The following is a 26,113-nucleotide window of genomic DNA, read 5'->3' on the forward strand; positions in this document are numbered from 1 at the left end:
TTTTAAAAGTAATTTAATTACTATTTAAAAATTAAATTACTTTTAAGCCTATTAGGCACTTACTGCTCAATTCAATGTATCTTAGTGTCGGACATTTCGGCTACTACGCCCGGCGGATGTATGTGGGGAGGACTCTGACATGCAATTCTCTGTGATTGCTGGAGAAACTTGAGCCGAGCTGTCGAGCGCCGGCTCACATCTCGCGAGCGCTTTCATCACGAGCTTCTAAACCTTCATATGGGCATGATGAAGCCGTTTTGGGTACCGGGTGCTTTGCAACTCTATAGATTGTTACAGTATTCACGTCATTCAGTTTCATCCCGCTGACTTGCTACTTCTGTCGTGCATCATAATGGCGTCTATCGAGCATGGAACCGTCTTCCTCAACCCCGTGATCTCGGGCTTCAGTCCTGATCCGACCATCTGCGTCGTGCCTGCGACTGAGTCCAATCCGACGACATTCTTCTTATCAACCTCGACATTCGAATACTTCCCCGGTTGCGCGATTTACACGTCCACAGATCTTGTTAATTGGAAGCTGATTGGTCACGCTCTCACCCGGCGGAGTCAAATCGAGCTGCGCACTGTTGAGCCTGGCGCCGGGAGCTGGGCAAGTACGCTGCGTTACCGGCCCATCGAGAAGCGTTGGTACCTCGCGAATGGCATATTCCAGCGTTACCGGCCCCCGAGCGATGTGAGGCTATTGCCCTCGTAATACCTGTCTCTCGGCTTTTGCTCATGCGATAGTCCCAGGAACGTATCTTCCCTCGCGGTTTCTATGTGTGGACAGACAACATCTGGGATGATAATGCCTGGTCAGATCCGGTCTACTTTGACAACCCTGGCTTTGACCAAGACGTAAGTGCAAATGTGAGGCGTTACACCTCATCGCTGAATTCAAGACTAGTTGTTTTGGGACGACGACGGCAAGGTCTATCTATCTACAACTGTGCGGATGGGGAAGCGGACACCCGGGCTGAAATTGAAGGACTTCGCGATCCACATCTCAGAGATCGATATCGAGACAGGGAGTACTTTGACACCTCCTCAGGTCATCCGAGAATCGCCTCATGGGATTGCCGAGGGTTCTCACATCATTCGGAAGGGCAAATACTACTACCTGTTCACTGCCGAAGGTGGCACAGAAGCAGGCCACCAGGAATGGGTTCTCAGGAATGAAATCGGTCCTTACGGCCCATGGGAGACTCAAGGAAAGGCATTATGGTACAACGGTCCCGATGAAGAGGTGCAGCGAACTGGCCACTGCGACGTCTTTGAGGATGGCCGTGGCATGTGGTGGGCCGTGATGTTGGGCGTTCGTCCGGTCAAGTCTGAGGGCAAATACATCGAACCTCCAATGGGGCGCGAGACCTTTCTAGTCCGAGTCGACTGGGTTGATGACTGGCCCGTCTTCAATCAGGGCCACAATATCACTCTTGAAACGGTCGGAAGGGAACCGGTGCAAAAAGCATCCATCGCGGACGCAGACGGGGTCAAATGGAATGCGGATCTGTCACAGCGCTCCCTCGATATCGGTTGGTATCACAAGAGTAGGCAATGCCCCCCAGGAGTCATAGTGTCTCGCAGCTAACGACAACAGACACCCCAATCAAGCCCTGCCATAGCCTCACCGAGCGTCCGGGATATTTAAGGCTGTATGGAAACTGCTTCGATCTCAGCAGCCCAGAATCTCCGGCGATGTTGCTCAGAAAGCAGTCATCATATCATGAAAGCTTCAGGGCCAAGATGCTGTTCAGACCTGGCAGAGCAGGTTATGAGTCCGGAGTTACCGTGTGGTGGAGCCAATATTCCTATGCTACGATAGGAATTACTGCGGTGCAGCGAGACGATGGTTCGGTCGTTCCAACTGTCGTATTGAGAGAACCCACGGGCAAGATCAATGACTTAAAGGTACGTGTTTCCCGCACCGCTCCTCCAGACCCTCAAGACATTGCTAATAACGCCAGGTCTCGCATCCACTTTTGGGATCACAATCGTCGCATGGGGCAGCTCTACACTTGGATCAACCCGTGCAGGTAACCGTCATCGCACATCCTACCAAATACGAGATGAGTCTCACCAACGGGGATGTTCAAGTCGGGACGGCATTCGCGTCAGATGCCTTGACTGTCTTTCCTCCCGTTGGGGGTGCTTTCTGCGGAGTTATGTTTGGCATTTACTCATTTGGTCGAGGCGAACCGGTGCTTGACCCCTCCGACTTCACAGATTTGGCAATTGTGCAGACGAGGAAGTAATTGCCAGGGATGTGAAGTAGTCTGAATTTGAATTCGAACCTAGCCCCCATACGCGGAAGCGCATACAACTGATTTGAGTATCTAGCCACTAAATGTGACACAATGGTTGGCAATTGTCTCATGGTCGACGAACCTGCAGTCACAGCTGAGATAAGAAGTCCAAGCTCGCACTTCCGCATCACAAGCGTCAGCTCTGACTAGAACTATGACTACGTAGCTGCCGGGAGATCCCCCTTTAGAGTCCGACGGACACCAACTTCGAACTCTAACGCTGCAGATCTTATTACCATCTTTGGTGCCTGAAGAGTGAAATAGCCCTGACATCAGCTGGAGCAGCGAGTCAAAACTGAGCTGTTGTTCCTCGGACGAAAGTTCGGACAGTGGCCCAGTCAGTAAAGCATATGCGTGCGGACTTCACAAGCATGGCATAGCAGAGGCCAGGCCTCTCTATATACCTGACAGCCCGGCACCCCTCAACGACTTGCTCTACCGGGCTGGTGTCTTTCTCACCTGCCCCTTACCGACTCACCACGTCATGGCGTCTTTTATCAAGTCGGAGCACTTCGAGACCTACTCGGGCGTGTCTCCCACCCTACTCCGGGACGAATTCCGAGGCAAGACCGTCTTGCTGACCGGAGGTGGCTCGGGAATCGGAACAACCATGACTCGTTCCTTTGCCGAGGCCAACGTTGCCAAAATCATCCTCACGGGTCGGACAGAATCCACCTTAGTGGAAACTTCCACAGGCCTTCGCACCGATTTTCCAGAGTTGGAGGTCTCATACTATGTCGCAAGCGTATCTTCCCCAGACCAAGTTGCCGCCATCTTCGCCGCCATCGAGATCTCCCCCGACGTTCTAGTCAATAATGCTGGCTACTTGCCAGAGCCGGGTGGCTTCGTCGAGGCTGATCTGGAAGACTGGTGGCAGGCATTCGAGACCAACGTTTTTGGAACAGCGATCATGACGCAAATGTACCTCCGACATCGAAGGGCGCGCCGCGTGGAAGCTCCCGGTGTGATCATCAATGTCAACACCAGGGCGGCCTACGAGACGCATATGACTGGGCTAAGCGGTTATGGAGCGAGCAAGGCAGCGGTGTTGAGACTGGCAGAAATCATCACTGATGATGTACCAGCATTGGAAGCGCGGATAATCTCGCTCCATCCAGGCGCAGTGAGATCAGCCATGCTCACAAAGTCGAGACTGCAGCGGCCGCTTACGGACGTGAAGCTCACAGCAGATTTCGTAGTATGGGCAGCCTCGGAGAAGGCAGCCTTCCTCAATGGGCGATTTGTGTGGGTGAATTGGAATGTCGATGAATTGGCATCATGGAAAGACATGATTATCGAGAGAGATCTGTTGAGAACTAGTATGAAAGAGTCATAGACGACATGCGCACTGAATAGCTACTTCTACCGGCGCAGCGGAAAGGAAGTGTTATTTATCTTACTTTTACCTTACGTGCACTGTTGTCTTCGAAGTTCAGACCTGAGATCCGGGAGGACCTCAGTTCGCCCCACTGGGGCATCTTAAGGGTCTCGTAGACTATGTGCATTGCCGACATCCTACAGAGCAAGATCAAGCCACAAGACAATGGGTACGAGGAGCGTCCAAGGGGTGACCTGGTTGCCTGGGATACTCAATAGGAGAAAGACTGACAAAAGCGAGGTATGCAGATCAGCAGTAACTTTGCGACAATGTGCCTGCAGAGCTACAAGTGATAGCAAGGGTGAACAAAGAAAGGTAGTTGGCAAACAAACGCAGGAAATCTCATGTGTAGCTGGATATTGTTGTCCGAAGTTGCAGAGCACCGACGGTCTCACAGGTCATCGAGCAAGCTCGAAGCGATGGGGGTCACAGGTCATCGAGCAAGCTCGAAGCGATGGGGGTCACAGGTCATCGAGCAAGCTCGAAGCGATGGGGGACAGATCGAAAACTACATCTCGTAGTTCAGCCACAGAACCAATCGACAGCCACGGCATCTCTGTCAATCCAACGAAACAGGGTAAGGATTGACGCGGGCCAACAAGAGGTACGAACGCATGCGTGGAACATGCGGCTCGCGAGAGGCTTCTCATCCCTAATGTTTATCCACAGAATTGAGCAGCATTCCAGTCTCCCTGCCTTCAAACAGTGTGGGGTAGGGGGAGAGCAAGCACGACGCTATTGTAGGTTGAAAGACGCGAGAACGCGTCTCCCGCCGACGCCGCAAGATGGCTAGCAGTTGTTCTCGGATGTTGAACTCGTGGTAGAGGGCTGCTCAAGGATGTGCAGTGACTTCTTGTAACACATCAAGGCGGTCTCGATATGTTGTCGGCAGTTATGGTGGTGAATGTCACGGAAGCTGCAGGAGTTGCGCTTAGGAATAGATATTGGATGTTGCGTCGCATTGGTGGGCTCGGCTCGAGATCGAGATTCGGATGTCGTTCACAGTGGGACGCGGTCTTTCCCAGCCAGGTCTCGGTCGATGAGGACATAGCACTCGGCGCACTTCGTAACAGACAACTAAATCATTTGAGACGTGGTTAGCAGCTGTACCAAACAGAGCAACGACCTCGAAGACGCGAGGGGGGAAGTTGAACACGCTGGGTACCGCCCAGAGACGCGCTCTGTGACCAGGCCGAGGACAAGACGATTGGTACCAGTCAGGCGAAGTTACAGCGTCGTCCGCGATGTGGAAGCCAATGATTCGAGCGCTGGCCTAGTAGGCGTGAACGTGGAAGGGCGACAGCGAGAAGCTCCGCGTCTGGCGGTAAGGTACCGCGTCTGGCGGTAAGGTAATTAACCTGGAAAACTGACGAAGCGGGGAAGCTGTGATTACTAATCTTCCCGGTAAGCCCCGGTAAGCCCCGGTAAGTTTCGGTAAGTCTCGGTAAGTCTCGGTAAGCCTCGGTGAGAAACGCCACCCTCCGTTCTCGTGGTTGAACAGCTTGCTCACATCCTACTTATTTCTCTTTCTCTCCAAGAGGGAGAAAAGAGCGAGTAGCTACGTATAGCACTTGTTTCCAAAGGCAGAGCTCGCAATGATAGCCCAGGGAGTCTTCCGTGTCCCGAATCCAAGATCACAGTGCCTACTGCCTCTGTCAAGCGACTCGGGATATTGAGGGCGTAAAGAGAGCACGAGAACAGAGGAATGAAGGCATCGGACTGCAGGTGTATTAGCCACTTCGAGTCAGGTTCAGCCTCAAGAAATTGCGACTGCGTAGTTGGTAAGCTTGACAAACACAAGCTTGACAAACGGGAGGAATGATCGTATGTTCTTTGTATTCCATCCAGCCCATTGCCCTTTAATTTCATGTCTGGATATCGGAGACTCCTAACGAGCCATGCTTGAGGCGTTCGGAGACTCCCATACTGCTTTAGCTGCTGGGAAGACAAACCACGTACATTACGTACCCTGTCTCATGTGTTCCACCCGCCGTCCAGCCCGATTACGAGGTAAGCAACCCCCGTTTGCCGATTCTATGAAGATGCTACGGTGTAAACCTCTCCTGTTGAATTAATCATGTCGCGGTTTAGCTCGAACCAACCCGCCAACCCACCAACCCGAGGCCATGAAGCTGGTCTACTGCCCGGCCCTGATCCAGCACTGAGCGCCATCCTGCTCCTCGCACTCCGTAAACGAGTTGACTTAATCCTCAAACTGCGTGTCAGTCTTTTCCCGCCAACCCAAAGCCGGGAAAGAAAACTCAAGCTTGACTGGAGCTTCCTTATCTGACTCAACTTTCACAGAGCCGAAGCTGGGACTCGACACAGCTCCGAGTCTGTTCTCAATCGGAATCTGCCCGAAGGTTCTTGCTCCCAACTGTGAGACGGATCCAAATACGCTCTGGGGGCGGTCTTTGGGGGGACCTTTGAGGCGCAAGTCGAGTTGCTCTTTCATTCGCTCAGCCAGGAAGATCCGCAGGTCGCAGTCAGCGTTTGTCACAACTTCTTTTGCCGATTTTTCCAGGTCGATCCAACCCGCACCTCTGAGGTCGGCGAGGAATGCGTTGAGTGCAAGCTCGCGAACACATTGGGCATCAAACTTGGCAATCTTGTCCAGCATTGATGTTGTCTTTCGCATATCAATGATCTTGCTTTCGCCGATACGATCGAGGCTCTTCTGCACAGGCAAACGCGTCTGAAGGATGGGGCTGCTGTTCGATGCCGAGTCTCGGTTCCTGTCGCTTGAGCTTGTGCTTGTATACTTCCCAAAGTCTGCAGATGTGTCATTGCTTGGAGATTGTGCCCATAGGCTGAGGCGTTTCTTCTTTTCATCGGCCGTAATGCCAGCATTTCTCGGCGGTTTCGGCGGTGTTGGCGACGGGAATTCGCAAGCGGACTTGGACTGGGTGACGAGAAACGATTGTGGATCGATGGGATTCTCGTTTTCTCGAGACCGCAAGATCATTCCTGGAGGGATCGGCACAGGGCTGATATCCAGCAGCTTGTCCTCAGCGTAGCAGTCCGTGCCCTTGGAGCAGTTGTCGAGATACAGAAGCTCTGCTAGGCACTGTCGCATATCGCGACTTTGGTACCAAGCTCTCGGGGGCTGAAGCTGGTATCTCAGCAATGCCGTGTGCATAGTGAATGCGTTGAACGACCTCTTGCCATCGCACATATCGCGAGCTTGGACCACGATCCTGTTACTGCTGATAGGTCTTTTCGACTCCATTCCAAATATGATTTGCTCTGCAAGCAGACTCAAAGCCTGCAGCTTCTCTTCCTCGTCCATCACAAGATCCAATGTGTCAGCGTTGAAGAGGCGGACTGCGAAAACCATCCACTCTCTCTGTTGATCGATGTGGAATGGCTGTAAGGCTGATTGATACTTTGCTGCCATCTTTGCTTGAATCATTGTTGGCCTTGGTGGTTTGTAGCAGTGATTTGACCGGAGGACACGACAAAAGAAGGGCCAGACAAGTTGTGAAGTTCTTTCGCCGAAGATAAGTGAGGGAGCTATAGCCGAGAGATACCCGTAGTGTCGGTGAGATGCTCGAAAATGGGGGGTTTAGTTCAACTTTGGCTGAGGCGGTCGTTGTAGTAACTCAGTGGCTTGTTTTCTGAGGCAAGTTCCGTCGCTCACCAGTACACGGAATAGATTTTCTAGAAGGTAGGAGGGAGGTGAGACGAACAGATAAAAGACCGAGATCAACGGTGATGAACGGTGAAAAGTCAGAGAAATAGACGGAAAGAGATTGTGTTAAATGTAGTACCTTAGGAGGCTGGAGTTGGTATTGCTAGAGTAGAAGTTCTATTGGGGAAGGAATGGCCAGTCGAGGCCGAGGAAGGAGGTCGCTCCGAGATGCAAACATGTGGCAGTTGCGTTTTCCTTCGAAAGTGTTTTTTTTTTTCCTAAAAAGATTGGGAGAAATCTTAGGTTGCAAAAATCCTTCTTATTAAACTCGTCCGAGACTGAGAATAAATTACATATTGCACCTGCCTAAAACCCAATCCGTCTTTTGCCAGCTCCCATGGATTCTTTCCCAATTTGAAACTACTATTCACTTTTACCGGAAGAATCCAGGAAGCAGACACTGAGTACTCGCGAGCAGTTGCTACATGCAGATATTAATGATAACTCCCCGGAGTGCTTCTTTACCAACCAGCTATACTTCAGCCTGACCAACCCAAGAGCACGCCAAGAGAGAAGACAACAAAGTTCTCCCCAACGTCTATTGAAATGTACGCCAGCAATGTGTCAAATCACCGTCATGATTCTCGGCCTTGTACTGCATTATGTACGCGGCTATAGAAGCAGCACAGAGCGCAGCTCGGTATGCTTATAATAACCAACATCATTTGACCTTCCATCCATTGCGTCTGTTCCACAATTAGACCTAGCTTATACTGGATTGAGAGAGTCAGATCAAGTGTTATTATAGAACATGACTAGTTGCCTCGGTTAATCTCTACGCTCTCTTGCTAGCACGTTGATTTAATGATGATAGGGCACTTAAATATTGTAGCCAACTTAGCCCCTAGTTCCTGCCGTCACATTGACATACCACCAATAAAATTTCTATACTTGCAATTCAGGATCGAATCCCCACCCAAGCACTCCGTTGAGGATGAATTACTCAGAAACAATCTTTACTATAGCGGGCGGTATAAAATTAAGTAGCCGCAGCGCAAAAAAAATAATCCCAAGTGGAATCTAACCACTGAATCTCCCCGAGGTGGGCTCGAACCACCAACCTCCAGATTAACAGTCTGACGCGCTAGCCAATTGTGCCATCGGGGATAAGCTCTGAATAGCTGATGGGAACTTGCGGTGGGCCGAGGTTGCTGGGTGACATCAACGTAATGGAGACCAATGGTGAGCGAGTCGCAAACGAACCACAATGCGGGTCCTGTCTTCGTTACAGTTTTGAAACTCATTCCTTCTCATTCTCTTCCTTATAGAATAGCTGTCTCTCCCCAGAAACAAATACCTCTTGACACGACGCTCTTTCTGGCTTCATCGCTGCATATGCCTGATGAAACTTACAGCCGTCCTCTCAACGGTCATGCCTTTGTCACTTCCCTCTGTTTCTCAGGTATTACTCGCCACAACTTTGGGAAGACGTTGCGTTATCTTTCTAGGTATGTATCTGCTGAGTGAAGTCGTCAATGATTGCGGCCTCAATGCAGCCACAAAAACTATGAGCATGACACTACATACAATGCAGAAAATGAGAAGGCACATTACACCAACTGACTAAATTTTCTCATTGAACTATCCTCAGAGAACCTGCAATTTGATGAAGCATTGCTTTGGCTTCCGCGTTAAAGTCTCGACATCCTCATAACTCGACAAGCTTGAAGGACAGGGCAAGAACTCGAAAGTCCACACCATCAAGGTTGTCAGCAACTTTAACTCCATGTACGCCAGCTTGCGGCCGAAGCATCCTCTGAGACCGAGACCGAACGGAATGGTAGGGCCGGCAGCCGCATTGAACACGTCTTCCCCCTTTTCGTTCTTGACCAGCCATCTCTCTGGCCAGAACTTGTCCATGTTCTCATTCTCCCAGGCTCGAAGGCAGCGCTGGTCCGCCGCCGCCTGACATGACGGACTGCGCAGCTTCTCGTTAATATTGAACCCTGGTTCTGTGAAGCTTGGCCCCTTATTGGCTATGAAAACAGTGGTGCCTTTGGGAATGCGATGTCCCAATATGAAGGTGTCTTCTTGGCATTGGCGATCTTGGACTATTGCTGTGTGCGCAAGTCGAAGCATCTCCTCGACAACGGCTTCTAAGTACGGAATGCTTGAACGAGTAATCTCATCGTGAGAAGGGGGCCGAGCCTCGGAAATGGCTGATGTATGCACGCTACGAAGGCTCTCGCGCAGTCTACTTTGGCAGGCTGTATTATCTGTGAGAAATTTGACACCCCAGCAGAGAGTAGTACTTGTTGTGTCGTGTCCAGCGACAATGAAACCGAGTGTCTGATGAATTGGTCAGCAATGTCTTCGATACGATGAGAATAGACTCTACCTCGTCTTTCATCGTCTCACACCAGAATACTGGTTGCCTTTCATCCTTCTTCGCAAAGGTAGCCTCCCTTTGCACCATTAGGTCAATAGCCGACTTGACGTATGCATCGTTACCATCAAGGCCCTGATTCTCGTATCGTTCAACGGCTTTAAGGACCTGGTCCCTCAAAAAGTCGTTTCTAACGCTCCTCATTCTTTTCACACTCGGCTTCAGGCCAACCAACCACCAAGCAAGGTTGGGGAAACCGCTAGCGGCCACACCACCGACGTTCTCGACTGACTCCAATGTCGCTTCGAAGGGTGGATAAATAGGTGCCGTTGGAAAGTCTGCGAAACCTTCTTTGGCGGCGGTCTTGCCAAGTCGACGGAGCTCCTTATCGCTCATTTCTGTGAGCTTCTCAATTTGAGGGATGAGCGCCCTATCTTGAACTGCGTTTCCGAAGCCAAAGTCGAAAACCGCATCCAGGGCGGCGTAGAAGATGTCCTTCTCCGCGCTGAAGGGCTTTTCGGGAGCAATCTCAACCTTGATCTTCCAAAGATCCAAGATACGAGCGGCGCTTTTGTAGATGTTTGGGGCTGCGACGTCGTGAAGAAACTTGGGTGTCATTAGATCTTGCAGCAAGCGTCGATGAGCCTTCCATTCTGTTCCCGTCTTGAGGTTGATGTGGAACGTGGGCGCTTCGCCACCCAGTACGGCGATGCTGAAGTCGGAGCGGTCGAACTCCTTGCGTCTCATGAGAATATCTTGGCCTTCACGGAAGTCCGTTATCAAGACGGAGGGCTTCTGAAACGGCTCAATGAAGAATTGGAAGACGGGGCTTCCGTGCTTCCGTGCTTGGTCGATCATCCATCCAAAGATGTTGTTTTGAGATTCCTTTTGGAGGCGGGGGACATCGCCGAAGAGGGACTTGGTCGCTTCTTCATTATAAGGAACTCCGGGAATCGGTTTGGGAAGAAGGTATTGATAAAGTGCGTAAAGAAAGATTGACAAAGCTGTGACAGCTGAAACCAAGGTGCTCAGATGACCCTGAGAATCCATCACTACGAAGTTTTTCATACCAATGACAATAGCAGCGCTGACTGGATGATGTCAAAATTGAATATGGACACTAGGAATGAAAATCCATCGTCTTTTAAGGGTTTTAATGGTTTGTGGCATTGAAGGCCATTTCACAGATCCGTGTCCGCGGAGGCCGGAAGACCCAGCCGTTGTCTGTGCTGTACCCACGGCGCCGCGGAGCCCGATTCTTCGTACGTACGTAGTTGACGAACAGCAGGCTGTGGGTTTTCTCCGTCTTTTCCGTTGCAGAGTCCGTCGGGAGGTCGGTAGGATATCTCCGTGAGCTTGTGGATGCAGTGATCATCTGCAACATGATTTTGCGCCAAAGCTACCAAAACGGGCAATCATCCTCCCAGTGTAGTCGGACATGGACTCTATGCAAGGTCCGACGGATCAATCAATTCACCATGGATATCTTGGCAAAAAATCGTGAAGTCTGTTCCCGGATGGTTTGCCGCGTTTTTCGAAATTCCATTGTGCTATTTACCCCGAGAGTAAAGAGACGAGGCCAGGGCGGTAAAATGGCCTGTTGAGGGAAAGCTTCTTAGACAGAGAGGAACGGCGTCGGGATCAAGTCGAATTTGGCATCTATTCCAGTAAGTGAGGGCCCGTTGGATATAAAATACATGAATCCCCAACAGTTCAGAGCTCAACTTTGCTTAAAAACAACTCTTTTCCTATACTCTGCAACAATACCTTCGTCCCTTCTCCAGTAACAAAGTCATGACTTCGTTTTCATCCAACAACTTTGCCAATAAGGTGATCGCTGTGACTGGCGCTGCAAGCGGCATCGGTCGTGCTGTCACGGTTTACTTGGCCTCCCGCGGCGCGTCGCTGGCGATTTCTGATATTCAGGCTGATGCTTTGTTACGGCTCACCGAAGAGCTGTCGGCATTAAACCCTGACGTAGTCATAAAAGCTACCGTCGTCGACGTCTCCAAGTCCGATCAAGTCCGAGACTGGATTCAGGGCACCGCCCAGGAATTTGGACGTATCGATGGAGCAGCCAACATTGCTGGGATAGGAGGCTCTAGTCAAACCCGCCTTGAAGAAGAAACTGATGCGGAGTGGCAGGGTGTTCTCGATATCAACCTGTCGGGAACAATGTATTGCATGCGGGAGGAGCTTCGACACATTGTTGATGGAGGATCGATTGTCAACACCTCCAGTGTTCTTGGGCTTCGAAGCTCCCCTTCTCCCGGGGGCTCCGCCTATGTCGCTAGTAAGCATGCCGTCCTTGGGCTGACGAGAAACGCGGCACGGGAGTATGGAGCCAGAAATATCCGTGTCAACTGCATCAATCCGTTCGTGTTTCATTTCCCACAGCTTTAAGCATGTATTCAATGTTAACCACGGAGAAACAGGGGAGCGATTGACACGCCGATGATGCAACCTGCAGAGGGGGAGCAAAGTGCTATTCATGAGGTTATACCACCTATTGCTCGCATGGGTCAGCCAGAGGAAGTAGCAGCGGTGGTTGGGTTTCTACTTGGAAAAGATTCCAGTTACATATCAGGGGCGGCCATTGTTGTGGACGGTGGACTTTGTTGCTAGAAGATTGCGCGAAACGGTGGCGGCTGCGTGTTTCCATCTCGGTAGTGAAGAAAACCAGGCTTATATAGAACGAACCAGACTTTGTTGAGGAAGTTTGAATGTTCTTGTGATTGGGAGTTTTGTATTTGGTTAATTCCATTCCACAAGTGTTTTGGTAGACTGTCGAGCCGCCTTGTCAAAGCCTTTCCCGTCAAGAACCTAAGGAGAATTCGACGAAAAATAGAAGCTACTCGGCAGTGATATCTTTGGATTACTGTGTAGTAACACTTCGTTCTATTGAACTTGCATTACCTTTGTGTGAGCAGCTGCGTAATATATTGACACGGAAAAGTTCCGAGAAGGTAGAGTCAAGGCAAGGTACTCACAACAGGTCAGTAACTCAACTGGTCAAACTCAATAAGCAGCGGCCTTATCTCATAACCAATGCTCCTGTCGCCAGGTCATACGTATCTTCTTTTCTCCCCTCTTGATGCGCCAATGATTCGTCGACTCCAAGACCTGCTCGCACCCCTCGAGAAGGAAACCCCATTTTCTTAAGAATGCCCCAGTTGCCTCCCATCCGTTTACATCCCACGGATTCCTCCCCCACATAAGTAGTGATGGGCTGTGGCTCTCTCCAGAACCGTCGCTCCGTTCGGCACTCTTCATCTCCACCAGGTCGTACCATAACTCATCCTCGTCAAAACGCTGAGTGATGACACAACCGCGGATGACATTATCTCGCAATTGAGGAATGGGAAGGAGATCAATCCAGGGGTGATGCTCATTCTCTAGCTGAAGCTTCGTTGGTTGAAGATTATTGGGGCAAGATACCAGCCCTTGAAAAGAAGGACCCAGAAGTGGGCCAGCTTGACATATTGGCGATATCGCATCGCAAAAAAGCCAAAGGTGAGATAGACCCAGAGCATGCGAGTTCCCAGCCAAAGCGTTAAGGACATTAACATGTATGACGGTCGGGAGATGCTCAAGGCTTGGCGATCGACGGAGAGAACGAAGGTAGGTCTCGTTGGCAAATCGACGAATCGTCTGGGCTAGCCCAGCGGTGATAAAGCTGTCCAAGTCACCATCTTTCTCATCGGATGCGGCCTGACTTCTAATGGAGACAATATCCGCAGCTTGGTCAACCAAGGGCCACTCAGACATTAAGAGAAATTTCTTCCTCCTTCCTGATCTTGTTAACTCAACAACCCCTGTCAATCTTTCGAACATTGAACTTACGAGCAGCTCTTTGATTTAGCCTGTTTTGCAGTTTCCTTCTTTCTAACGTGCTCGTGACGCCAGTCCAGTCTTCTCCCGGTGAGCGAATCTCCTCTCTCTCCCGCATAGGAGCCAGGATAATTGCCTGGCTGAGCTCATTTGACGTTGGTTCCATTCTTGCAGTGGTGACCGTCCCGACCAATGCGTATCAAGACGGAAGCTTGGTTCCAGATATTTATTCATGCGACTGGCTGACAGGCAGACGTTGTCCCTGCCAAACAGACCGTTGACCCATGTAAATCAAGTGTGCAAGATCCCTGTCAGTGTCAGCGAGTTGCATTTGGGGCTGCAGCGGATCAAACCGAACGAATCATGCGTAGAGCGACTTGTTGGAGAAACAGGGATGCTGGTGTCAAAAGCCTAGATCAGACCGGTTGCGTCGTCGACATGTTTGTCTGAAGCCACCATTCATAAACTCCGACTATTAGTTTTGGGCCATCACACGGTGAAATTGTCTATTTTCTCTCTAAGCCAGTGTCTTTGCGACGCGCGCAGTCTACACGTGCTTCTCATTGACCAGAACGTATCTGTATCGTGCTTTACCGTCCTCCATGTCTACCACTGCTTGGTTTGCGTCTGCCATGGATCTCGTCTGGACCCATGGCTTGACGTTTTTTTCCACCGCAAAGTCGAGCATCTCCTGAATTTCGTTGACAGACCCGATGTTGCTGCCACCAACCTTGATATTGTTGATAATCAGGGTGAATGCACTGATATCTGGCAATTTGCCGCCATCGGGTGCCCTGACTGCAGTTAATCACCCACCCAATCGAAGAAACTGTTATGTTTCAGTGACGTTACTTACCCAACTTGAATAAAGGATCCTCCCCACTTTAGAAGGCTCAGATATTGCTGCAGCGGCATGTCTGAATTCGAAACCGTGCAGATGATGAGATCCAGGCTTCGCCGATACTTTCTTGCCCATTTCTCATCGTCAACAGTGGCAATGTACTCATCCGCCCCAAGGGCAAGCGCGTCGCCTTCCTTGGCCCGACGTCTCGAAATGCCCACCACGCGATCCGCACCGAGCGCCTTGGCGAAGAGCACTCCAAAATGGCCCAGCCCGCCGAGCCCGATGATGCCAACGGACTTCCCAGGCCCACACTCGTTATTTTTCAGCGGAGCATATACTGTGATTCCGCCACAAAGCATTGGGGCTGCGGACTCGGAAGACAATCCGTCTGGGATTTTGATGACGAAGCGGCCGTTCGTCCGATTATAATCCCCGTAACCGCCCATGGATTTCCCTTCACCTTGGGGGTAAAATGAGCCGTAAGTGTCAACGCGCTCGCGAACACAGGCGTTTTCTGCACCACGAGAGCAATCCGGGCAGTCGGGTTGCAGGCAACTCCTGGCTTGGGCACCGACGCCAACGCGATCACCGATGCGGATATGCTGGACGTTTGAGCCGACACGAACAGCTTTGCCAACAATCTCGTGACCGACGCAGCACGCTGGAGGGGGTTTTAGAGTGAGATCCCGAGAGGAAAACATGGAGACGCACGGTAGTCGGTCTTGCCCCAACCGGAGCGAAGAGTGTGCAAATCTGATCCACAGATGCCACAGTGAGAAATTTGAATGTCAACATCGTTCTCAGTCCAAATCTTGGGTTCGAACGCTCCCCATTCCATCTTGCCGTTTGCAGCCTCCGGGCTGTGGCCAAGCCAGCCCTCGAACTTGTAATCGGTCGTCATGTTGAGTTGACAAGAGCTCAAAATCCTGGAGTTGGGGGTTGCGATATTCTACCAAGGCTGAAAGCCTTGGAGGATGCGTTAGTTTATGTAGTAACTTGTAGCCGGGGGCTCAACCGATCGTCGAGCCGTTTTAGTTTCCGTGCGGGGTTCCAGTTTCGAGGCATCAATGAGTGTTGGAAACTCCCAACTGCGACTGGCTGACATAGACAGGGGGCTGTGGAGAAGACACCAGACTGTGCCGAGGTTCATTGTAGCAAGTTCATCATGCAATTCATAGTCGGTGAAATATTGGCGAAATATCGATATTCAACGGGATCGGCATGGAGTCCCCATCCAAGCGCATTCGAAAGTTGTTGGAGCGTATTTTTGTGCATTGTGGGTGCAGAGCACACCAGGAAGCAATTCCCAAGAGCCTGGCACCCCGTCGCTGTGGAGTACAACCGGACTGCACTAGGTAACTAGGTACCTAGTAACCTGGAAATGGACCGAAGGAGTACAACGTGACCCCACTATTCTCCAATCATCTCCACTATATATCAACCACAAAATTCGCTATTGGCTCAAAAAAACTAAGAGCTCTTGTTGATTGGACCTTACTCCGCACTCAAAGTACTGCAGTTCACCCAATGTCGCTAGGCCATGGAAGCAAGTTGAAGGACGACTCCACGCAGAGAAATCAACTGGTATCCCTCACTTCTGATACTTACAAAACCTTCTTTCTCCAGAAGAAGCTGTTTGAAGTGAGATTCTGTCTATTGATGGGAAATAGTCTTCGCGACTGTGTCGTATGTATGATCGTCTCATCCGTCTATGTATGGCTACACTTGACAACTTCACAATGCCAGGAATTTGATTCACAACTCCAGATGCTCATGATATGAGTCGTGATCTAGGAGTGATAAACACAACTGTACCTAGAAGTGGTAACCTTCTGGTCGACCCCTCAGAATCAGCAGGGTGGACCCTCGGCCACACCTCGTCGCCTGAAACCTTCCCGTCGGGAAGAAAGCTAGGACATCAGGCTACTTTCCCGAATGGCTCGGCAAAACCAGACTAACGTGATGATAACGCGTGCGTACGCGAGCAGGCCGACTATCCTGACGGCTGTGTTAAAACCAGCCGTTCATGAATCATGGTATTTGTTATCTTTTACGCTTTCCCAGGATGGTCACCCCTTCAGAGTTCACTTCGCGTAGGAATTCATGCCTTAGCCCAAACTCTGCCCCTACTCCCAGCATCAATCACCTATTTTTCTTTTGTTTCGGGATGGATTTACCGCCTCTAAAAGATGGCGCACATCCTGCCAGGTGAGTCTCGGGTGTCTTGTCTTGTGCCTTGGGCCGACTGCCTGATCACCGATTTCGCTCCCGACGACATTCCTCATGGTGACCGGACCGTTCCGTCAATCAACTGCCTTCATCGGTCACTGGACACGACCAAGGCATGTCTTCCATGACCCAGGAGGAAACTGCAGCCTTTAGGGCTGAGAGTCGCGCCGACGAGGTTTATACGGTCCATGTCCTCTTCTTTACCATGTCGATTGTATCGGTCCTAGCCAGGCTTGCTGCGGCAAGGGTTTCAGGGAGGAGATTCACGTGGGATGACGGTTTGGCAATTGCAAGCCTAGTAGGTCTTCTCTGGCTTGTGACAAGTTCAAGATGGTGGCCATTTGCGCCATAGTCGGCGCTATGTTGTTCAGTACGATTCCTAACTATCGCGATAAAGGTTTTCATCATCGGAGTGTTCACCGGCACGATGCTTTGGCTGCGCTTCGGCCTTGGCAGACATGAGGTTGTCGTTCAGGAAGAGGATGCGAACAATATTGTCAACTTCTATAAGACAATATTTGCGAACGAGATCCTTTACCCTTTCGGCCTTGCATGTGCAAGGCTCTCTCTCGTCGTACTCTACCACCGGATTTTCGGACTATTCAACGCCCGCTACTACTTACACGGATTGATGGCCTTCATTGTAGCGTGGGCAATTTACGCCGTAAGTTCACTCTTTGCTTCCGGAGTCATGGCCCGCTTCCGAGACACGCTTCGGTACGCTACAGTTCCATGCAATTCCAATCTAATAAGTTGCTAGACTCTGCCTCTTATCTTGGCCTGCAACCCAGTCTCAAACTTTTGGACGACGCACAAAAATTGCATTGACATATCCAAGTTATACATCAGTATAGCCGTTGGCAGTATCGTTACCGACTTTGTGCTCATCCTTTTACCAATGCCGTACGCTGCGCAGCTACGAATGTCATGGTATAAGAAGATGCTTCTTCTGATTTCGTTCGTCTTCGGCGGTTTGTGAGTTGAACCAAAGCGTTTCCAGAAAAGCGTGGGATCGATCTTAGGCTAACGGAAGTAAATGCGTAGCAACTGTTTCATAACAATCATACGGCTGGTAAAAGTAACAACATTTGACTACAAGGACCCTACCTGGGGAACTGTCGATCTCATGATTTGGACTGGCCTGGAGGCGTACTGGTATGCAACATGCTGCGACGTGCATACACGATCTCAAAGGATTCGTACTGACAAGTTCGAACAGTGCTGTCATATGTTGCTGCCTGCCAACACTACGACCCTTGTTTCACTATCGACGTTCCGGAGAACGATTTGAGAACAATTTTGGCAGAAAAGATAAAAGGTCAGAGCCTAGCACGGAGGGTACTCTTACCATTCAGATCGGTGAGGCGCATGAAATGAATGGCCAGCCGACTAGACCACCACGAGCAGCACATCGTACGCTGGAAGAACAATTCAAGGATTTTGACTTCGGAACGACCACACTCAATGATCTACGAAGATACGGCAGAGCCTCAGATTTGGACGATTAGTGATACCATAGAGAAACGGGTTGGCAAATGATACCACACCGAGGAAGACCGGATTGCGGTTATGACTTAATATAATTGATGAAACTAACGTTTGTCGGGGAGGTAAATAGATTGCCGCTGCAGTCCAATAAGTATACTCCAGTCGTCAAACATTGACCATCCATACATCCGCTCTCTTCAACGGATCCAGTACTGTCCTCGCTGTAACACAAAAGAGTATATGTGTGATGTCTAATTACAGGCTGTGATGATACAGTATCTCGGCCATGAGCATTCTTGGGATACATGTGCTGCGATAGATCTATTTCTCGCCGTTTAGCACAAGGCGTAAGCAAAAATATTGTTTCAGTAGTCGGAAAAGCTCAAGAATATCGACAAACGTAAGTGACAAGCCCAATAGACATACTGAATACAGGCCAATTCACGTCAAACCAGCGCGGTACAATCAATTCACGAATAAGAATGCCCCCAGTGTAATCTTGCATTGCGTGTGTGAATGAGTTGTTGACTGCAATTAGGATGCCTTTTCACAACCACTGATGTTTCCTGTCTGGGAAGCATCATGCAGCCCCAACGAACATACTCGAACCGCTGTGCCGCATTTTAGGCAGAGACGCGCCAGCAAATCAGGAAAACCCAGCGATTAATTTGTGCGCCTTCCTGATGTGCATAAGTCCCGAATGTAAACAGAGAATGGAATTCATCTTGGTGGAGTAGTATCATATAATTGAAATGGGCATCGAACCTAAGGAAACAACATGGAATGTATTGCACAGAATTACCGAGCCGCATCATGTCACGTTGATAGTATTACGCTTTATTTTTCCTCTCCTCCATATTTGTCTAGACTTTTCCCTCGCAATAGGCAGGAACATAGCACAAATACGAGATACGAGACATAATGACCTTACCAGGGGCGGATGCTGCATGATTTCGTTGACCATGCTGATTGGGTGAGTAACCAGCCGAAACACTCCAACACAGGCTCGCACCGGCCTAGCTCTCGTGAACTTCCCCAACACAACCAAAACCCCTGAGCTGCTGCCTGACGCCTTCCCGTCATTGAAAAAGCGAGTGACTCCTGTTTGGTTGAGTGCAATTCTTCATCCATCTTCATTCATCTTCATTCATCTTTATTCATCTTCAATTCTCTTCACCATTTTTCAGAAAAAGTCTGTCATCCTCCAATCATGTTCCCAATTCTCAGGCTCCCTGTGTGTATCATTGAGGATATAGTCAAGTTTCTATGTCCCCATTGTCATCCTGCGCCCTTAGATGAAGGTATTTCTCGCACATACTGCAATGGTGCTTGTCCAGTCTCTACCAGGGAACCCGACCGACGCATCGCACTAGCCAACCTCTGCAGGGCCAGCAAATTGCTGAACTCCATTGCCAGTCCGGTCCTGTATCACGACTTCCACAACAACAAGAACGTCATGGGCTTCGCCAGAACACTCTTCAGGTTCCGACCAGACCTTGCTCAGCACGTTAGGTCCATCCATCTCGGAGAAGGCTACGAGCCCCATATCGAGTCGGCCGACGACATTGCACTATTCAAGGAAGCTGAAGGACAACTTGAACGTTTCCAAAATTCGGAGAGCGAGGAGGCAGGGGACGAAAATGACGAGGACCAAAGAACGCCTACCTACTTAAGCCTAGTTGTTGGCAAGTGCACCAACCTCGAAGCCCTGTGCATCTCAGTCACCTGGTTCGAAGAGACCAATCCTGTGCCTTTCTCTCCTCCTTATTCGCTGCCGAGGTTGACAACTCTGTCTCTCACACATTGGGACACTGAAAATGGCTTCGGACTTGGCGATGCCAAAGATATCTTCATCGCCGCTCCAAACATTACGTCATTGTATGCTTGTGCCTTGGTCGAAGTCGAGCCCGACTTATGGCTCCCAAACGTGACAGAGGTCGATCTCGTCAACAGCGTTCTACAGGCCGATTGTTTCGCACTGCTCTTGGAACAACTGCCTAACCTTGAGAAACTGTGTTATTCAGTTGGCGACGCTTGCGTTTCATACGACACCCCGGCCTTCCCGCGGGAAATACAAGAGGCAATCCTGAGCTACACCCCGAAGTTGAAGTTTCTTCAGCTTTACATGACCGACACAACCCAATTCGAAGATCTCGGGGATGACGACATGTTGGCATCATTAAAGGATTTGGGGAGTTTGGAGGTACTCCGGCTGGACGCGGCATGTATCATCGCCCAGCGCAGCGCGCCGCCTCGGACTTACGTCACTCAGCCCAACGGTCGGGTAGTGGAACAGATGCCGGACAGTGTGGAAGCCTTGTCGGCAGAGCTTTTTGTCCAAATGCTGCCTGCCTCAATTCAAGAGCTTGAGATCGGATCTTCAATAACGGACGTCAAGCTGTTTCTACCAGCGTTCTTGCGGCTGAGTCAGGTGTGCCGGACGGAGTTCCCGCAGCTAAGATACGTCAAGCTTTTGTGTCTGGATAGGAGCGTTGGAAGAGAGCTGGAGGAGCCGTTCGAAGCTAATGGGGTCAAATTCGAAACCAAGAGTACCTACTGACCGAGATACCATCAGAAAGCAAATCGGCCATAAATTTTGAGGAACGAAATCGCTTCAACGGGATGACGAAATGGCCATGTCATCTGAGGTTTACGGAGTCATGCGTGCAACAAATATATTTTCTTATCCTTTACATCGACTGTGATTAAAAGTTCTTGGTTGGCGCATTCCCCTCTGCAGTACCGGTGCCGTACTTTTTGACTTTATTCTTGCTCGCATCCTTGTCCGCGATGAAGACCTCAACTTCCTTGCTGTTCATATACTTGGCAACATTGTCAGCTTGCCATTTTTTGAACGAAAAACCGACACCTCTGGATAATCATGATGGTTAGTAAGAACTAATTGGGGTTAAGATGACTTACTCATGACTATAATCCTTGTCATTCGCCTGATCCTTGTGGTACTTGACTTGAATGAAGTCGCTATCCACAGTCCCCGGATCCAAACTGAGGCTCACCAGCGCGTTGATTCTCGCAGTTTTGGGAAACAGCTTGAAAGTCCAGCTCTGTTCGTTCTTGAACTGGATCAAGTCGCGGTCGTTCTTGATGATTTCATACCCCTCATTCTTGCTCGCATTGAAGAGCTTGGGCAAAGCAAACCACTGACCGGCCATCTTGTAGCGATCATTGGCGTACACGAACTGGTCGTCGTAAACACAATCGGGCGTGTACCGCTTCACCCTCTCCACGGTCGGCTTCATGGAATACAAGGCAATGATGTCATCGATCAATGCCTGCCGGGCCGGTGAAAGCGGGAGTGACTTGGATGGATCCGGGTGCCAGTCCTCCGATGTTGACGTCTGGCGAACCTCGAACTCTTCGCCGGGAGTAGCGGAGGTCTTCTCTGGGAAATTGACGTGAGAAGGCTGCGATGCCATGATGAGTATACTTTGACAGGCTGATAGTGTGGTTCTTGGTCGGGTGGCAGCTTTTTCGTTCACATAGCACAATCTCAATGAAGGTCAGGACCCTGTAATAAAAGCCGGTCCATGATTCTACAGCCAGCACTATATATCTACAACGGACTGTCCGCACGAACTCCCGAAGAAGCCGCAAGATGCAATCATGATTCATGACGCCCTAGACTTTTTGATGAAGGGAGATATGCAGTAAACGCATTCCTTGTGGCGGGACCATGTGGAAAGTGCTTCAAGATTGGCCATTTGCACGCTGTGGCGTTTTCTCACTTATGTAGGTCTGACGTCAACTGAAATCAGATGGTCTAAGCTAAAAGTTGAGACAGTCGCTTGCCGCAACGGGACTTCAACCTATTTCGATGGTCTCACGCGTTGACGTCTTTGCACAATTTAAACAACTTGCATAATCTCTCTCAAAGAATGGTAATATTTCACACTCATGGATCAAATATCAGAGAGTTGATTAATCCCGCGTCGCAACTAAACAATATGGACGTTGCTGTGCAGGGCGAGTATGTCTACGAACGACTAAAGCCTAGAATGGGATAAACAAATCTGAGCGCAGGTGAAAGCTGTTGGTTGATGCTGCCCCGCAACCCTTTCTGTAAGTCTCTCGACCACTCAACCGCACACCGCATTTCAATATCTACTTAGAACGGGGAAAGAAAATAAGAGTCATGTCACATCCGGGGGTTGCTCCGAGTGGACTCCTTCCCCACCGTTTTCGGTCCTATTCGGTTCGGCCGAAATACGTCATTTCCGGGATATTCTCACAGGAACCAATCGAGCCGGATCTTCTCCTCAATAATCACTCTCCGAATGCTACATTGCGCCGGACGACGACCTCAATCCGACCTCTGGGGTAGTGTTTAATTACCCCGCAAACGCGGAGCTAAGTGCCTTTCTCACGGCAAACCTGCCGACTCCGCAGTCCAGCCGAGCCGAGGAGAGGGACTCGCAACAACTAGTTTAACGGTATTAAAGAGGGAAGAGGGGACTCTGAGATGGAGGACGTCTTTCAGTTCCTGTGGAGCAACGCTTCGTTCATCATGCAGTTCCGAACTTCTCACGCCCTGGCCGCGCTTTCGGCGCTGGGAAACCTCGTTATTCAGGATAGCTACGCGTTCCCAAGCAGCGCAATCGTAGAGACGGAGAACGGCGCCGTGAGCGGTTTCGCAGATACGTCAGCGCCTTCGGTCACGCAATTCCTAGGCATTCCGTACGGAGAACCGCCTGTTGGTTCTCAGCGATGGCTTCCTGCGCAGCCCAAGAAGGCATTTGGTAGCTTGAAGGCAACTGCCCGGCGTCCGTCTTGCCCTCAGACCGATCCTCCGACTCTTGGAGGTGCTTGGGCCCCCGAGTTTCTCATCAAGCCGAACACCACTAGTGAAGACTGCCTTTACCTCAATGTCTGGGCTCCTTCAAACTCTCAGCAAGAGAGCAGTGGGCTTCTTCCGGTGGTTGTTTGGATCCATGGCGGAGGTTTCGGTGCGGTGTGTTGCGTTTGTCACTCTCGACAGCGAAGCATGTCACTGACCCAAGATCTAGGGTAGTAACGACATAGCGTACCAAACTCCTACGCAATGGGTCGAGAGAAGCCAGAGGCATATTGTTGTCGGCATCAAGTAAGTCAAACCGAGCTGCGCGAACTTTCAGTAAACCTGACTCTGCAAAGTTATCGCCTCGGTCTCTTCGGCTTCCCCAACGCAGCAGGACTTGACCCAAAAGAACAAAACCTTGGGCTTTTAGACCAGCGCCTAGCGGTTGAGTGGGTTAGAGACAATATTGCTCGATTTGGGGGTGATCCGAAGCGGGTCGTTCTCTGGGGTCAGAGTGCTGGTGCCGCATCTGTTTCATACTACCAGTACGCATATTCTGAAGACCCCGTCGCTATCGGCTTCATCAAGAATTCGGGCTCTCCGTTCATTCCGATTGGGACTGCCGATACAACCCACTCTAGCTTCTCTTCACTTGCGGCCGCGTTTGGATGCCAGGGTGCAGACGAGCTTGACTGTTTGCGAAATGTTCCCTTCCGCGATCTTCAGAAGTACCTCGACCGAGCTGGAAATCTGACTTTCAACGTTGTTGTTGATGAGAGAACCAAGTTCTCAGACTACGCAGAACGAACACTCGATGGCAAGGTCGCTAAGGGGGTGAGGTTTACCTAGTCCCGTTCTATGAAGACGCTTCTAACTTTGAGCAAATAGCCTGCAATCGTCGGCTCAACTCGTGACGAGTGGAACTTCAACTCCAACTCGCCACCTCCTCCAAGCGATGGAAGCGACGTTCATGCCGACAACCTTTTCGGATGTCCTGCTCACTACGAGACTGGTCTGCGAAACATTGCCGGTCTGAAGTCCTATCGCTACATGTACTCAAGCAACTTCAGCAACATCATGCCCGGCGGCCAGGGAGCGTTTCACTCCGCAGAGCTGCCACTCATATTTGGAACTCATGACATCGCTCGCGAGAACTCAACTCAGTTTGAGTACGATGTTAGTCATGAAATGCAGGACTTGTGGCTTGCCTTCGTTCAAGACCCTGTGGATGGACTAACCGACAGCGGCTGGGACGCGACGCCACTGGGAGGGCTCAACACGACCCAAACTGGCATTGACATTGGTTATCTTGAGACTGTTGTTCAGCCTTTCTCGTGGTCATCTTGGCAAACTGCATGCAGCAATGGTACTGCCGTGTAAAGGAGGTCCAATTCAGAATCCAGAATATACATCACTTTCCCATTGACAGCGACTATCTGCAGTACTTGAAGGGTGGAGTTGCAGCCAATCAACAGAAGCCCAATATCTGTGGTTGAGATAAAGTGAATCAAGTTGGAGATTACTGGGCGGACTTGTGATTGCATTAGATGGGGTACCTGCGTCAATGGCAGTTCGTGACCAAGATATTCAAATGATGAGCACGTCCGAAATCCAACGGGAATCAGTTCGTTTGCCATTTTCATGATGCTGCATTGTGTATGAGCCTGTGGTGGGATACGTTGCCCAATCGGGCTCGAGATTCATACACATGATTTGCATCATTCCTTAGCAGGCTGGCCGTTCTTGATGCGTTGCGTTTTTGCTCTGGGATCTCAAGCGGGACGTCTTATTAAGCAGAGCATGTTTGGCAATGCCGACTAACATCGTCTTGGTTTGCCGCCGAGATGGCTTCATTGCTGTTTCACGAGGTGCATCGGCCCTGGGAAAACTGGTCTGGTTGGACCTAGGAGTCCTAATCAGCAATGGAGATGGCACTCGAAGGAGCTGAAGAAGGATATTGAAGGTGGATGAGAAAGGGAGGCTAGATGCAACAAGCATTTGTTGACGAGGCGAGGCGTTGCTTTAGAAATAATAAGGAAAGACCCCAAAAGGAAGGCCAGTATGTCATTGGAATGTAGAAGATGTTGTAAAATAAACCCCAAAAGTAAGAATTAGCATCATGTTTTCCCAGAAGAGCCTTGGCTTGGTCTCGCTTGACGCAACGCCATTACCTCAACGAAATGACGTGATACTATAGTTCACCGAGGTCTTACCGACGCACACCAGTCTCACCGAGAAGGTGTGAAAAGCTCTGTAGAATTTATCTTCGATGGGCCAAAAGTGAGCTTCTAGAATCACCCGCGAACGCAGAATTTTCTCTTTGCACCCAGCGCACCTTAGAAAGCAGCAAATCAGGCTCAACGGGCTGTGGTTTCCGGTCCATTCTCAGACACAGTTGATATCCACCCAACGACACCTTTGCAGCCGGGAGAAGGTTTGAAGTGTCTGCGGTACGAGATTTTCAAAAAGTGTAAAGTAATAAAATGGTGCGCCATTGTCTTTATCGATGCCTTATCGCTGGTATGAGAACTCGGCTGCTTCAGCTACATGTCTTTCGACCCAAAAGATACAACTCCAAGTTCGACAAGAGCGTAGCGGTATGACTGACTGATCACTGAAAGTGAAGAAGCCACATATGAAATGAGGTAACAAAACATTCGATTCAGGAAACAACGGATAGAAACGGAAATTCAAATGAATTGGTAAACTGACATCGCTGCAGACAAAGACACGCATCCGAGAATCACAAGCCAGCTTCAAAACCAGATGAACATGAACAACAAGAAGATACCCGAAACGATCCCAAATTCAAAAGACATCACAAACAACACCACTGAAGCCACACAGCCCCTGAGCCCAGAGGACAAGGCCAGAAAGTGGATTCTTTTTTACGACATCCTCGTGCAACATGTGCCGAAGCACTTACATGTAATGTGCTGCCGAATCATGCTCGATCTTGCTCCCGAGTTTGGCATGGAACCAGAAGTAAATAAGAGTGAAAGCATCACGGAGAGTGAAATGGAGGCGGTGGAGGTAGAAAAGCCAGAAAATCCGGATGACTAGACTACATGTACCTTGAGGAGATCAAGCATGTCATCCCGACTTTTGGCCACCTGAACTTGGGCTGGAATAAACAAGTCCGTAAAGTCTGTTACTCATCCAAATGATCAAGTCCGAATATATACAAGAATTTGAAATCGAAATGACCAGCTGCTGAATTCGCAA

The 26,113-nt window shown here is 50.1% G+C and overlaps 9 protein-coding genes across 9 annotated transcripts; 5 read left to right on the plus strand and 4 right to left on the minus strand.

Annotated features, from left to right (window-relative positions):
• Positions 1 to 352: 352 nt before the first annotated feature.
• CkaCkLH20_13252 (glycosyl hydrolase) lies at positions 353 to 2,255 on the plus strand (the record flags this gene model as incomplete). Its single annotated transcript, XM_038895962.1, has 5 exons — positions 353 to 694; positions 754 to 858; positions 908 to 1,550; positions 1,601 to 1,911; positions 1,968 to 2,255. 5 exons carry the CDS (start codon positions 353 to 355, stop codon positions 2,253 to 2,255), a joined length of 1,689 nt encoding a protein of 562 aa, XP_038738725.1.
• A 535-nt stretch (positions 2,256 to 2,790) lies between these two features.
• Positions 2,791 to 3,642, plus strand: CkaCkLH20_13253 (uncharacterized protein; the record flags this gene model as incomplete). Its single annotated transcript, XM_038895963.1, has 1 exon — positions 2,791 to 3,642. One exon carries the CDS (start codon positions 2,791 to 2,793, stop codon positions 3,640 to 3,642), a length of 852 nt encoding a protein of 283 aa, XP_038738726.1.
• A 2,245-nt stretch (positions 3,643 to 5,887) lies between these two features.
• CkaCkLH20_13254 (uncharacterized protein) lies at positions 5,888 to 7,096 on the minus strand (the record flags this gene model as incomplete). The annotated part of the gene is made up of 1 exon (XM_038895964.1): positions 5,888 to 7,096. One exon carries the CDS (start codon positions 7,094 to 7,096, stop codon positions 5,888 to 5,890), a length of 1,209 nt encoding a protein of 402 aa, XP_038738727.1.
• A 1,866-nt stretch (positions 7,097 to 8,962) lies between these two features.
• Positions 8,963 to 11,076, minus strand: CkaCkLH20_13255 (cytochrome p450 monooxygenase; the record flags this gene model as incomplete). Its single annotated transcript, XM_038895965.1, has 3 exons — positions 8,963 to 9,664; positions 9,714 to 10,792; positions 10,968 to 11,076. 3 exons carry the CDS (start codon positions 11,074 to 11,076, stop codon positions 8,963 to 8,965), a joined length of 1,890 nt encoding a protein of 629 aa, XP_038738728.1.
• Positions 11,077 to 11,495: 419 nt separating this feature from the next.
• Positions 11,496 to 12,104, plus strand: CkaCkLH20_13256 (3-oxoacyl-(acyl-carrier-protein) reductase; the record flags this gene model as incomplete). Its single annotated transcript, XM_038895966.1, has 1 exon — positions 11,496 to 12,104. One exon carries the CDS (start codon positions 11,496 to 11,498, stop codon positions 12,102 to 12,104), a length of 609 nt encoding a protein of 202 aa, XP_038738729.1.
• A 1,975-nt stretch (positions 12,105 to 14,079) lies between these two features.
• Positions 14,080 to 15,277, minus strand: CkaCkLH20_13257 (nadp-dependent alcohol dehydrogenase; the record flags this gene model as incomplete). Its single annotated transcript, XM_038895967.1, has 3 exons — positions 14,080 to 14,326; positions 14,389 to 15,037; positions 15,088 to 15,277. 3 exons carry the CDS (start codon positions 15,275 to 15,277, stop codon positions 14,080 to 14,082), a joined length of 1,086 nt encoding a protein of 361 aa, XP_038738730.1.
• Positions 15,278 to 19,549: 4,272 nt separating this feature from the next.
• Positions 19,550 to 20,653, plus strand: CkaCkLH20_13258 (uncharacterized protein; the record flags this gene model as incomplete). Its single annotated transcript, XM_038895968.1, has 1 exon — positions 19,550 to 20,653. One exon carries the CDS (start codon positions 19,550 to 19,552, stop codon positions 20,651 to 20,653), a length of 1,104 nt encoding a protein of 367 aa, XP_038738731.1.
• Positions 20,654 to 20,798: 145 nt separating this feature from the next.
• CkaCkLH20_13259 (uncharacterized protein) lies at positions 20,799 to 21,530 on the minus strand (the record flags this gene model as incomplete). The annotated part of the gene is made up of 2 exons (XM_038895969.1): positions 20,799 to 20,964; positions 21,016 to 21,530. 2 exons carry the CDS (start codon positions 21,528 to 21,530, stop codon positions 20,799 to 20,801), a joined length of 681 nt encoding a protein of 226 aa, XP_038738732.1.
• Positions 21,531 to 22,618: 1,088 nt separating this feature from the next.
• Positions 22,619 to 25,951, plus strand: CkaCkLH20_13260 (carboxylesterase; the record flags this gene model as incomplete). The annotated part of the gene is made up of 5 exons (XM_038895970.1): positions 22,619 to 23,062; positions 23,118 to 23,194; positions 23,245 to 23,722; positions 23,777 to 24,191; positions 25,611 to 25,951. The coding sequence occupies 5 exons, from the start codon at positions 22,619 to 22,621 to the stop codon at positions 25,949 to 25,951; spliced, it is 1,755 nt and encodes a 584-aa protein (XP_038738733.1).
• Between the last annotated feature and the right edge of the window lie 162 nt (positions 25,952 to 26,113).

This window comes from Colletotrichum karsti (assembly GCF_011947395.1).
Source record: "Colletotrichum karsti strain CkLH20 chromosome Unknown Scaffold80, whole genome shotgun sequence".
Lineage (NCBI taxonomy): Eukaryota > Fungi > Ascomycota > Sordariomycetes > Glomerellales > Glomerellaceae > Colletotrichum > Colletotrichum karsti.